Source organism: Lepus europaeus, chromosome 23 (assembly GCF_033115175.1).
Source record: "Lepus europaeus isolate LE1 chromosome 23, mLepTim1.pri, whole genome shotgun sequence".
NCBI classification, from domain to species: domain Eukaryota; kingdom Metazoa; phylum Chordata; class Mammalia; order Lagomorpha; family Leporidae; genus Lepus; species Lepus europaeus.
In genome coordinates this window covers 10,981,374-10,994,370 of record NC_084849.1, presented here as the reverse complement: position 1 = coordinate 10,994,370, position 12,997 = coordinate 10,981,374, and the positions used below count along the sequence as shown (strand labels likewise).

At 58.1% G+C, this 12,997-nt stretch overlaps 1 protein-coding gene across 2 annotated transcripts; it reads left to right on the top strand.

The window, feature by feature from the left end:
* Window positions 1-379: 379 nt before the first annotated feature.
* On the top strand, window positions 380-12,356 carry TBX3 (T-box transcription factor 3). Of its 2 annotated transcripts, XM_062182174.1 has the most exons (8): window positions 380-1,993; window positions 3,658-3,925; window positions 4,829-4,888; window positions 5,168-5,314; window positions 7,139-7,215; window positions 8,227-8,384; window positions 9,574-10,253; window positions 11,674-12,356. In XM_062182174.1, exons 1-8 carry the CDS (start codon window positions 1,605-1,607, stop codon window positions 12,115-12,117), a joined length of 2,223 nt encoding a protein of 740 aa, XP_062038158.1. In that variant the 5' UTR covers window positions 380-1,604; the 3' UTR covers window positions 12,118-12,356. The 2 variants fall into 2 exon arrangements, with proteins under 2 accessions (XP_062038158.1, XP_062038160.1); XM_062182176.1 differs by lacking the exon at window positions 4,829-4,888 and having other exon boundaries at window positions 382-1,993.
* Window positions 12,357-12,997: the final 641 nt, after the last annotated feature.

Sequence of the window (12,997 nt, the reverse complement as noted above, 5' to 3'; positions counted from 1 at the left end):
GCAGAGCGCGCACGCCCGGAGTCTCTGCTGCCGCCGGCTTTTGTTGCGCGCAGCGGCCGAATGGCAGCTCGCGGGGAGGCTCGGCTGCCGGCTCGGCTCGCCCGGGGCCGGGGGAGGGGGAAAGAGCGAGGGCCGGAGAAGAGACCGGGCCGCGGCGGCCGGAGAGCGAGACGCGCGCGCGAGAGGCGAGCGCCCCTGCCCGGCGCCCGGGAGCGCTCTCCGCCTTCGCGGCCGGGCTGGCTCGCCCGCCCGCTCCCTCCCTCCCTCCCTCGCTCCCTCCCCCTTCCTCCCAGGCCCTGCCTCCTCCCGGGGAGCCGGGGCTGGAGGACCCAGGCATTTCAGACGTGGGCTGAGCGGGCGCGAGCGCGCTCGGGGGCTGCGGCGACCTCGGGATCGGCCACCTAGAGGCGACTTCGGGGCGCGCGCGGCGGCTCCCGCCCGCCCTCGGATCGTGTTGACATATTCACGGGACAGGCAGTAGGACCGGTGCGGCGCAGCGACGTTACCGTTTCCGACACCTTCTTTTTATAACTCGGCTCTGTCCCCCAGCACTCGACCTGTGAAAACCACGCCTATGCAGCGACACAATTGGTCCGAAAGCGTCAAAGAGCCAATCAAGAGGCCTCCGGCTCCCCGCGGCCCACCGCGCAACCCCAGCTTCTAGAGCCGCGGAGCAGACGCCCCGGGGAGTTCGGAGGCCGAGCAGGGAGGCGCGGAGCTCCGCTCGCTCTCTCGCGCGCCCTCCCTCTCCACGCCGGCTCGCCGCGCTCTCTCTCTCTCCTCTCTCTCTCTCTTCTCTCTCGCCCCCTCCTCTCCATATTGCCCGCTGAATCCTGCCTAGCCTGCGCGCCTGGACGCAGATTTAGGAAGCGAATTCGCTCACGTTGTAGGACGAGGAAGCGAGAGAGGCCCGGCCGAGAAAGTACGGCAAGACTGGGACGGAGCCCGAGACAGCCTGCGGAGGCGCTCAGCGCAGGAGGGCGAGCCGCAGCCTGGGCGCAGCTCGAGTTCGGACGGCGCTGCTCGAGGGGGGGTCCATCGCATTGATTTTCATTTTTTTAAATTTTTTTCCCCTCCCCGCCCCCAGGAGAGACTTTTGCAGCTCGCTCGCTCCGGGCGAAAGCCGGGCCCCCGGAGAGGGAGAGGGAGAGAGCGAGCCAGGGGGGCGGGGGAGAAGGTGGAAAGACTTCCAGGAGCGCCGACCGCACTGGCAACAAAGGACCCGGGGGCTGGGGCGGGACGCCGGGGACCCGGGGCTGCAGCGGCGGGGCTCGGGCGCGAGCGCAGACCCTGCCCGCGCCTCCGGCCTCTGAGAGCGACCTGCAGGAGCGGCGGCAGCGGGGACGGACTCGCCGGCGACTATGTCTCCCGGGCGCTCGCCTCCTCCTCTCTAGCTCTGGCTGCGAAACGCACTTCCCTCCCCTCCCTTTGAAGTGCTTTCGTTGTGATTTCTTTTTTTTTTTTTTTTGGCTTTTTTTTTTTTTAAACAACCACCACAACAAAAACTATGTGCTGCTGTTGAACAACAAAACAAGAAACCAAAAGACCAGAAACCAAAAGCTCACCAGCAGCAGCCGCCGCGGACTGGGGCCCGCCCGGAGTGCATGAACCTCTCCATGAGAGATCCGGTGATCCCTGGGACGAGCATGGCCTACCACCCTTTTCTGCCTCACCGGGCGCCGGACTTCGCCATGAGCGCGGTGCTGGGGCACCAGCCGCCCTTCTTCCCCGCGCTCACGCTGCCGCCCACCGGCGCCGCGGCGCTCTCGCTGCCCGGCGCGCTGGCCAAGCCCATCATGGATCAGTTGGTAGGGGCGGCCGAGACCGGCATCCCCTTCTCGTCCCTGGGGCCGCAGGCGCACCTGAGGCCTCTTAAGACCATGGAGCCCGAAGAGGAGGTGGAAGACGACCCCAAGGTGCACCTGGAGGCCAAAGAGCTCTGGGATCAGTTCCACAAGCGGGGCACCGAGATGGTCATTACCAAGTCGGGAAGGTAAGCGCCCAGGCCACGGAGGCCCCCTAGCCGGAGGCCCTGGAGGCTCCTCTCCCCCCCTCTCCTCCCAGGAAGCTGGTTTGCCAGTCCTTACGGCTGGGGCGAAAACTTAGCTGCTTGCGCCGAGTGTGCAGAGACTCCGGGGCCCTGTCTCCACGGCGGGCCATTGGGCTTACCTGGGCGCCGGCAGGGCTCCTTACGGGGCAGACAGGATTCCTCCCACCCCCTCAGAGGTTTGGGGTTCCCTGCAGAGAGGCAGAAACCCCCTATCCCCCCGAAGAAGCCCTCACTCCGCTCCGGATCCCGATCCCGTTGACTGCTTTGTGATTGTTGTCTCCTGTGGCTGTTTCATTTTGTTCGGGGAGCCGGGGAGGGTGCAAATCTTATGCTTGGGAGTGGGAGGCCTGTCCCTCTCTCCCCACTTGCCCTTCTGCAGTTTGGGGGCCTCTGGGTGTGAGGGGGCCGCAGCCCCTGCTGCCAGGGGTCAGGACGAAATCTAAGGACGGCTGGAGCTGTTGGCCTCACATGTCCGTGACCGGAGGGAGAGTTCAACAGGCAATTTTGGATAATTAAGATTATGCTCGCAGACCCGAGGAGCCAGCCAGGCTGTGCACACCACTTGGGCCGGTGCGAGTGTCCTACCCCGTGTTTTGCTTGAGGTTTCCAACTCCTTGCCCCGGCCCAACGCTTGCCTGCGATTGACTATCCTTTAAAAATCAGATTTTAAAAACAGCATGGAAGTCGGACGTAAAGAGGAAAGGATTTAAAAGAAAACCATATATATATATATTTATATGTATATATAAAATCCCCCCTTGATGTCTTCAACTTCCTGTCTCCTTCCAAAGTGAGACCAGGGTTTGGCACCATGTGTTCCGCAAAGCCACAGCACATTTAGGCAGTTTCCACAGCGAAGGGCTTCCCTTCTGGGAACTGCCAACACTCCCGTGCGATCAGCAGCAATGTGGTACCCCCGGCTGGCCGGCGTGGACGGGCCTGGGGACTTGAGCCGGGCAGCCGGCGGAGCCCCCCGGATCCCTGTATCGACAGGCAGCCGACAGCCGGGTTGTGTGAGGCCTGGGAGTCCAGCCCGCTAGGGGAAGCTCGGAGTGAGAACTTCCTAAGTCCGGTTTCATTTCGCCAGAGCGGGACTCCCAGCTCGGCTGGGCCAGCGGCAGGGAGGGTGCCACCTGATGCCCCGTGTCCTGGGGGAAGTGTAGCATTTTTTTCTCGGGTATAGGTGCTGGCAGAGTCTGGCCTGGGGTGAGCGCATGTCACCGCAATCCTACCCCGAGCTGTTTTCGCTTTAGCGACCTACAGAAAAAGGCACAGGCCTAAAAAGGGGGGCGGCAGGCTTCGCAGTCCTGCGAGGGGGGGAAAAAAAAGAAGAAAGATTATTAGAGGGTGCATCTGTGTTGGGTCCTGGGACTGGAGCCATTGGACGTGTTGAATGCTTCGGGGTGGAAATGGATGATGTTGAACCCCGTTGCACTATTTGGGAAAAACAGATGTGTGCCATCACAGTGGGAAGTTTTAAACTTGGTTAACACATTTCAGGATGAAATCAAACCCAAGCTTCTGAGTGATTTCTCGCTCTTTTTCTTTTGTTATTTTTTCTTTCTCCTCCTTTTTTTTTTTTTTTTTCCAATTCTTTCCCATTGTAGGCGAATGTTTCCTCCATTTAAAGTGAGATGTTCAGGACTCGATAAAAAAGCCAAATACATTTTGCTGATGGATATAATAGCTGCGGATGACTGCCGATATAAATTCCACAATTCGCGGTGGATGGTGGCAGGCAAGGCAGACCCGGAGATGCCCAAAAGGATGTACATTCATCCGGACAGTCCTGCCACCGGAGAGCAGTGGATGTCCAAAGTGGTTACCTTCCACAAACTGAAACTCACCAACAACATCTCGGACAAACATGGATTTGTAAGTCTCATTCCACTTGTCAGCCAGAGCCTTTTCTCTGCCTCGCTTTCCCCAGAGTTCTGCTTGAACACAAGCAAACTCGTTCGATCTGCCCCGAAACCAGGACTCCCGGTTGCTGTATGGGTCACGGGAGGCCTGCTGTTTTGCTCGGGCTTGTGTGTCTCTCCCGATCCCAGATCCTTGGTAGATGGCTGCCTGACCTGACAGTGAGGGTTAAAAAAAAGAAAGAAAGAAAAAAGAAAAAGAAAAACCAAAGCCCTAGAGTCAGTTTCCGCGCGAAGGATCTGTTTTGTTGTAAAGAGAAAACCTGCCGGTGGCGTTTTGAAACCAGCCCTGTTATTTCTTGGGAGGGTTTGCACTTCTGAGCCTTGCCCATGTCGGCTAAAGGGTGTAAGGACATTTTTAGAAATTGACTCTCTCCTAGGAGAAAATAATTGGGGCTTAGGTGAGAGTTAGGTTTCCCGGAGACGAGGCCCGAGATCCTTGGTAGAAACATGGTGTGTGCATGCGTGTGTGTGTGTGTGTGTGTGTGTGTAGTGCATCCGTCCGCGCGCTCGGCGTGGGAATGCTTAGATACTTGGTGAGAACTGGGGTGGCCCGCAAGAGTCAGGCAAAGGCCCTTTCGCCCCTGCCGCCACCCCTCCCCAGCATTTCAATAAAATAAACAGTGATAAGCGAAGGGGAGGCATGGAGATCAGGCCCGGGAAGACGTGAATGGCACGAAAATATCTTCAGCGGGCAGGAATTGCATTTGAAGCACTTGATTTGATTAAGGCATAAAGATTCCACTCTGGAGTTCAGTCGTTCAGGGCTTTAAGTGGATTGGGCGCGTCAATTAGTGGGCGCTTATAAGCACTGAATCATTTTGTAAATTAAAATGCATGTTTTTCTCTATCTTTTAAGACTTTGGCCTTCCCAAGCGATCACGCAACGTGGCAGGGGAATTATAGTTTTGGTACTCAGGTAGGCTAGGGTTCAAGGTGCCAATGCACCTTAGCTGGCGAGGGTGGGGGGGGACCCTGTGGAAATCGAGGTACCATGGTTTGGATTCTCTGATAGATAAGATCCGAATGTACCCGAGGAGGTACTCCCAGGAGGTGGGCTCGGGCCAAGCGTGGCACCCTGCGGTGGGAAGATGGCTTTGAGGCAGGGGCTGGGGAGACCCCGCCTGTCTTGCTAAATCTTTTGTTTGTGTGTGTGTGTTTGTGTGTGTGTATTTCCCCGTCCCTGCTCCCCCCGCAGACCATACTGAACTCCATGCACAAATACCAGCCGCGGTTCCACATCGTAAGAGCCAATGACATCCTGAAACTCCCTTATAGTACATTTCGGACGTACTTGTTTCCCGAAACCGAGTTCATCGCCGTGACTGCATACCAGAATGATAAGGTAACCGAGGGGCTTTCTTTCCAAGGATGGTCTTTCTCCTCCCCCTTCAGCTGCCCTGCATCCGACCGAGAAAGTTACCAGAGAGGGGGTTGTGCGTCTTGAGCTTGCTCTGGGGCTCTGACCTTCCTTGTGTGTGCGGTCGGTATCTGGGAGAAAGGGGAGCTGGCACTTCATAGTGGGGGCGGGGAAGGGAACAAAATAAAACAAAATAAAACCCCAGCAGCTAAGAAGCCAATGCTGATTTTTAAAACACTAAGCCAGTTGCGCCAGGAAGAGGCTCCTGTGCCCACGGTCGCCCCCGATCCACCCTCCCAAACCCCGCCCTCTCCCTCGCCGCTCCTCCAGACTTTGTTCATCCTCTTCCCTCTTCAGGAAGAAGGATCCAGAAATCAGGTTCCCAAGGAATCAGCTAACAATTTAAGGCAAAAGCCCCTGGGAATCCTGGAAGGAGCGTCCTAGTGGAGACCAGCTCTGCTCCCCAGAAATCCCGAGTAGTTGGTCTGGTTTTTATTACCTTTTATGCTGCTGTGTTTTTTTATGATGTGTGCGTGCGTGTGCGTACGTGCGTGCTTGCGTGGTTGGAATAACCTCCCCTGATCACAGTCCTGCTTCTCAGTTTACACGGTCAAAGTCCCCACTTCATCAGAAGTTTTCTTTCCCCTGGAGTCTGAAGGAAGACAGAGCCTCCGATGGGGCAGCCCTTGGAGTCTAGAGCTCCCGTGGCCTAAAGGCCCGGGTGTAGACCGTAAGAGACACAGAGAGCGCCCCTTGCTGCCGCTCCACCAGTTTGCAGCTGGACAGGGGCTGGGGACCCCTGCTCTTCAACTTGTGCAAGTGCGGAGTGCCCGCGAGCTGACAGCCCCTCGCTTTCTGCAAGCCCACTGTCCCCGGGGACACAGGACGGGAGGGTTCCCTAAGTCTGGACCCCTTCTGAAGTTCCTGCTCTCAGCAGTGCTTTCCAAGAACAAGACCCCACCCAAGGGGCCCTGTCCCATCCCTGAGTGACTCTGTGGAAGGGATTTGAAAGCTTCCATATTACAGCCTATTTCCTCAGCCTGCAAAGTGCTAGCTCCCTCTGCACCCGGATTCCTGGGAAACTCAGTTGTTAATGTAATAATAAAATGCAGCATTTTTGATCAGATCAGACAAAGGGGCCGCGGGCCTTCTCCACCTAATGGCGGTGGCAGAGAAAATAAATGAAAACAAATGTTCCCAGTGGTCACTCCGTCCTTTTAAATCTGTAATTGTCAATATTGTAATTCCTCAAACCACTCCTCCCACCCCCAGCAAAAAAAAAAAAAAAAAAAAAAAAAAAAATCAAACTCACTCCAGCACAAGAGTAGTGAAGTCCCATAAATCATTTTATTAGATTATGGAAAAGGTTGGAGTGTATGCTGTGTGTGTGTGTGTGTGTGTGTGAGTGAGAAGGTAGGGGAGAACATCACAATATATTTTATGATTAATTGCTCTGGATAAAGAAATCCCAGTAAAAGCACAATTTGAAGAGCTACAGGTTGTTCCTGTGGACAATTTCGATGATGTTTTTGTTTCTAAACCCAAGCTCTCAGCTGCCCAAAGAAAATAACTTATTTGGGTCCTTTTAGCCTGGAATCCTTGGTTTGGCCTCCTAGGGAAGATAGAATCTTGGTAGGGTTCCTTGTGGTGTCTCCACGGCCCCCTCCAAACTCCTGCCACCATCTTAGCCCCCTTTCTCCTGCCCCTGCCCCATCCCAGGAGGCTCTTGGGTTGGGGGGCAAGACTCCAGAAACCTCCCAGAATCTGAGGCCAATGTTTCTCTCTCTCTCTTGCTGTTTCCTCCTCTAGATAACTCAGTTAAAAATAGACAATAACCCTTTCGCAAAAGGTTTCCGGGACACTGGAAATGGGCGGAGAGAAAAAAGGTGAGTTGGGACGAGGACTCCATTCTCAGATAATTTCGAGAAAGCGCCACTTCTCTGGGGCCCAGCTTTCAAGTATTCGAAATGAATTATTGGGAAGAGTGGGTAGAAGATAACTCAGTCCCCTTGGGCCACCACACATTTTTATGCATTATTACTTTGAAGGAAATTAACTGGGCTACGCCACGGTTATTTCTGGGAGAAAAAGTATCAAGGCTCACAGATTATATAAGGACACTTATTAGTTCCTAATTAATGGAAGTTCCTCCTGGGTTGGTCCCAGGACAGAACCAAATATTCACAGATGGTGTGGAATTTTTGTACTCTTGCCTTCCAAATGCCATCAGGCAGAGCTGGGGACCCCTGAGCAGCCTGTGGCTCCCGCCCTCCTTCAGGGGCCCATGTATCATTTTGCATTAAGTAGACAGCTGGGGAGTGTGTGTGCACGAAGCCCTCCCTTCCCCCACCCGTAGTCAAAGAATTTCTAAAATCCAGAAAATCACCCTCAATTTTTCACCTATTCCCTTGAGGGGATAGGCATTAAAAATAATTTCTAACATCTAAATAAATTTTTACTCCAATTAATGTGCTGCTGAAACGGTTACAGTAAAGTGCACCATGAAATAAGCGCTTCCTCCCCCAGCCCTGCAAGGGTTTGCTAGGCTGAGCCGAGGACTGCTGAGCTGGTGTTCCCCAGGGCCAGACACCTCCATCCCCTCTTGCTCTGTGAGGCTGCCACCCCCCTGTGCTCCTGCAGACAAAAGCGCACAGACCTTTCCCTGATGGAGCCCTGATCTTGAATTTGATCTTGAATTCATTCATTCCTGCTTCCTCTCAGCCTGGACAGAGGGTCTGTGGGTTGCCCTGGGCAGCAGAGTTCAGGGAGTTGGGGTGGCCCCTGGGTGGCGTGCAGGCAAGGTGAGGTGTGTGCATGCCTGCCCTGGGATGGGGAGGAAGCCAGGAAGGGGGCCGGGGGTCGCGTTCTGTGACGCTGAGTGGGGGCTTCTGCTACAGGAAGCAGCTCACCCTGCAGTCCATGCGAGTGTTTGATGAAAGACACAAAAAAGAGAACGGGACCTCGGATGAGTCCTCCAGCGAACAGGCCGCCTTCAACTGCTTCGCTCAAGCCTCTTCTCCCGCCGTCTCCACGGTGGGGACCTCGAACCTCAAAGGTGAGTCTGGGCCCCTGCATTGACCGTGGTGCAGGGAAAAGGCACAGGCCCTGGCACTCACCCTTGGGAGTGCCTTCCAGACAGGTGGCCCCTGGGGTGTGTCCCTCCCCAAGGGCCCCTAGGTACTGGAGACCTCAAAACCTCAGCCCCCAAAGCCTGGTTGGGCTGGGGGTGGGGGTATTTATGCCTCTTCCTAAAGTTTCTCTCTCCCTTCCACCTCCCTCCCTCCAAACCAAGAGTCTCTGACCCCCCACCCCCCCAGCAGCAGGGAATTTGGGCAGGGCCTGCACCAGCTCCAGAGCACACCGACCTGGGTGGGAGACCCACTGGGGTCAGGGGTGGGGCTGGCAGAGAGAGTTCAGAGCCCCAGTGGGCTTCCTGTGTTAAAAGAGCAAGCTGGCCCGCGCGCCCTGGACCAGAAGGAACCTGTTTGTAAGTGTAATAACAATAGCAGCTCATGTCTTCAGTCCGGTTAAGCTTTAAACATAAACCAGGGCCCTTTTTTTTCTTCTCTGGTCGGACACCCACAGAGGGTGTGGTGAGAGCAAAAAAGAGCCTGTGATTGTCTGCTTGTCCCCAGGCAGGCTCGGAGCGCCCATCTCTGCCCGGCTGGGACAGACACATGGAGGCTGTGTGTGTGTGTGTGTTGGGGGGTGAGCATGGGAGGACAGAGAGGGGCCTGAATTTTATTCCAGTTCAGACAGCAGGGTTCTCCCCAACAATCCACACACTCGTGGAAGGTGCCGCTTCCAAGTGGCTGGCTGTGGTCCAGCTGTGAGTTTCAGAGCAAATTAGCAAATCCGTTTTTTATTCTTCAAGTCGATCTGCAGCACGATGGAGAAACACATGCCACAGCTTTTGCTGGTACAGTAGGAGGGCCATGGACCCTCGCACAAGCAGAAGTCAGGTTCATGATAACAAGAGAGCTGCCCCTGGAGTGGGGGTGGGGGAACAAGCTCCACACCAAACTGGAGATTCCTTGTGAGCTTAAGAACTCCACTAGTTGTTCAGGATCCTTATCCCCATTTTGTGGATGAGTAGACTGAGGTGCGGCGAGGATGAGGGGCTCCCCCAGGGTTGCCGAGCCTGGAAGCTGGGTGGGATTCAGACTTGGGAGCCAGGGGCGCCCTGGCCTGCGTTGGCGCTCAGGCCCTAACTTTAGGCTGCCCCGTTCCTCCTCCCACTGCAGATCTGTGTCCCAGCGAGGGGGAGAGCGACGCCGAGGCCGAGAGCAAAGAGGACCACGGCCCCGAGGCCTGCGAAGCAGCCAGGATCTCCACCACCACGTCGGAGGAGCCGGGCCGCGACAAGGGCAGCCCCGGGGGCAAGGCGCACCTCTTCGCAGCCGCCGAGGCGAGCGGCCGGCCCCGGGACAGTGGGCGGCCCGACAAGGCGTCGCCCGACTCGCGCCACAGCCCGGCCACCATCTCGTCCAGCACCCGCGGCCTGGGCGCCGAGGAGCGCCGCAGCCCGGGCCGCGACGGCGCGGCCACGTCCAAGCTGGAGGAGGCGCGCGCGCCGCCGGGCAAGGAGGCCTTCGCGCCGCTGTCGGTGCAGACGGACGCGGCCGCCGCGCACCTGGCCCAAGGCCCGCTGCCCGGCCTCGGCTTCGCCCCGGGCCTCGCCGGCCAGCAGTTCTTCAACGGGCACCCGCTCTTCCTGCACCCCGGCCAGTTCGCCATGGGGGGCGCCTTCTCCAGCATGGCGGCTGGCATGGGGCCCCTGCTGGCCACCGTGTCCGGGGCCTCCACCGGTGTGTCGGGCTTGGATTCCACCGCCATGGCCTCTGCGGCCGCGGCGCAGGGGCTGTCCGGGGCCTCGGCCGCCACGCTGCCTTTCCACCTCCAGCAGCACGTCTTGGCTTCCCAGGTATTTATGCTCCCCTCCCCCACTGGCTCTGGTCCCTCTGCCCTGGGATTCCGGGCCCTCCCCCCAGCCCCCTTGTCTGGCAGCTTCATTATTGTCACGACTGATCCAGGACTAGGTGCTGGGCTCATCTGTCCCCTCTTGACCTCACCCGGCCCCTCCCCACCAGGAAAATCTGTTTCCGGGGGAGTAGCAAGGGAGCAGGTTCTTGGTCTATTCCTACTTGCTTGGTCCAACCCTCCCGTGATACTGGGATGAGCTGATTTTCAGATGGAGGGGGAGAGGTCCAGAGATGTCAAGTAACTTGCCCAAGGTCACACAGCCGGCACCTGGCAGAGCTGACTCCATCTCAGCCTTTGCAGGGCTGCAGTGTCTCCCAGCCCCATCCATCTCTTGGGAACAGGGACCGGGCGGGGGGCCAGGGGTGGGGGGTGTTGCTCCCTGGATGGGAGTTCCCTCTTAGGCCTTGAAGCCTTTCCAGCCCGGGCAGCCCAGCCTGTTCCGTGAAGGGTTAATGGTTGGTGCGCAGGTGGGGAATGTCAGCGGAGAGGGCCCGGCAGGGGCTGCGGCAGGCGTGTGCGTCTGGTCCCACAGCTGTGCCGGTACGGGGCGGCAGGGCAGGCCACCGCAATTGCTCTGAGGCCGGAGAGAGGTTCTCCGAGGCTCCCCGCGGCTCTCGCCTTTGTTTTGTCTGCCTGCATTCGTCTCCCTTCTCCGGGCCAAAGAGGCTGGAGCAGGAGCCGCCTCCCCTGCCCAGGGGGGAGGGCGCGCAGACAAGAGCCGGCCTCTGGCTTTCCTGGGCTCCTCCCAGCTCTGGCTGGCTTCTCCTGGCAGCCCCGACACAGGTGGGCCGGGAAAGGTGCACCCAGGGGCACTGATGGTGTCCTGAGACCTGGTACAGGGGGAACTGGCCTGGGCCTGGGACCCTGCATTGTACGTCCCGCAGCCCCAGCTGAGCGCGGCCCTCCTGCTTCCCAGCCCCCAGGTGCACCTTCCCTCCTCTCCCCACCCCACTTCCTTTTGCTCAAGATCCCCCCCCTTTTAGAAAACTTCTAGGAAAGACTAAGAGAAGGAGGCCAACCCTCCCTGCCTCCCCAGAGTCTGATAATCCCCCCCCCCCCAGTTTATGTTGAGCCCCCTTTCCGGGGCACATGCGCTCTGCGGTCCCATTTAACAGATGCCGCGACTTACCCCGTGGAGAGATTCCCCGCGGGCCTGTCCCCGGGCGCTCTGTGTGCGCGCTGGTTCCAAGAAGTGTGCCAATTACCTGCCACCTCCCTGGGGGCAGGGGTGACCCGGCTAAGACTGGAGCGGAGCCCCCACCCCCAGCCTCCAAAAGACCCAGGGATCCCGGCGAGGGCGGTGGGCGGTGGGCGCGGCCTGCTGGCTCGGCTGACTCCCTGCGTGCGCTCTTCCTCCGCAGGGCCTGGCCATGGCGCCGTTCGGGAGCCTGTTCCCTTACCCGTACACGTACATGGCGGCGGCGGCCGCTTCCAGCTCGGTGCACCGCCACCCCTTCCTCAACCTGAACAGCATGCGCCCGCGGCTGCGCTACAGCCCCTACTCCATCCCCGTGCCGGTCCCCGACAGCAGCGGCCTGCTCAGCACCGCGCTGCCGTCTATGGCCGCGGCCGCGGGGCCCCTGGACGCCAAAGCCGCCGCCCTGGCCGCCAGCCCGGCCTCGGGGGCCGTGGATTCGGGCTCGGAACTGAACAGCCGCTCCTCCACGCTGTCGTCCAGCTCCGTGTCCTTGTCGCCCAAGCTGTGCGCCGACAAGGAGGCGGCCACCAGCGAACTGCAGAGCATCCAGCGGCTGGTCAGCGGCCTGGAGGCCAAGCCCGACCGGTCCCGCAGCTCGTCCCCCTAGAGCCCCGCGCCCCGGATTCTGCCCATTCCAGTCCAGTCCAGTCTGCCGTGCACTTTGTGGGATGGCCAAGAAGCCAGCGTGCCTGCCTCGGCGCGCGGGGGCGGGAGGGGGGGAGTAGCCGTTCCCTTTGGCGGTCATAGGGGCCAGGGGTGCCGGCCTCCCTGGACAGAACGTTCTAGAGCCAGGCCTTGGCGCCTTGGCTTCTTAGCAATGTTTCTGTATCCTGGATCTAGCCCCAGAGCCGCGGGTGGGGTGGGGGTGGGGGAGCTCGGTTGGGGGTGGGAGTGGAAACGTTTAGGTCCCAGGCAACTTCCAGCCAGGCCCACCACCGGGAGGGGCTGGAGGTGTGGAGAGCCTCCTGGTCCCTGTGGATTTATATATATATATATATATATATTTTTTTTTTTTTTTTCTTTTCCTTCGCTGTGTCAAGTGGAAACAAAAAGCAACTTTTTTGTTTTTTGTTTTTTAAAAGAAGGGGACAAATGCATACACGAACGCGATTCTGTGTGAAGATGAGAAACTTCAGCGACTCTCCTGGGGTCCCTGAGGGAGCACCGCGGGGCACCCAGGGGTGTCACTGCCATCCTAGCTTAGTGTCTGTAAGGACGTCTGTCTTTTGAATACTCCTGTGATGTTTGAAGAGCCGCTATAGGTCTCTTGCATGTTCCCCAGTCATGTATTTGTGGTTTTGATTTTGAACTCTGAGCTTTTAGGGGAGAAACATCATCCCACCCCCTTCCCCCCGAGCCTGCACCCCCAGGGAGGAGAGGGGCCTTCGCAAGGAAGGGGTGGGACAACAGAAAAAAGTATGGATTTATTTTCTCTAATTAATCTCTGTAGCAGGATTCCTGTTGTGTTTCTTTGACAGTTTTCTCTT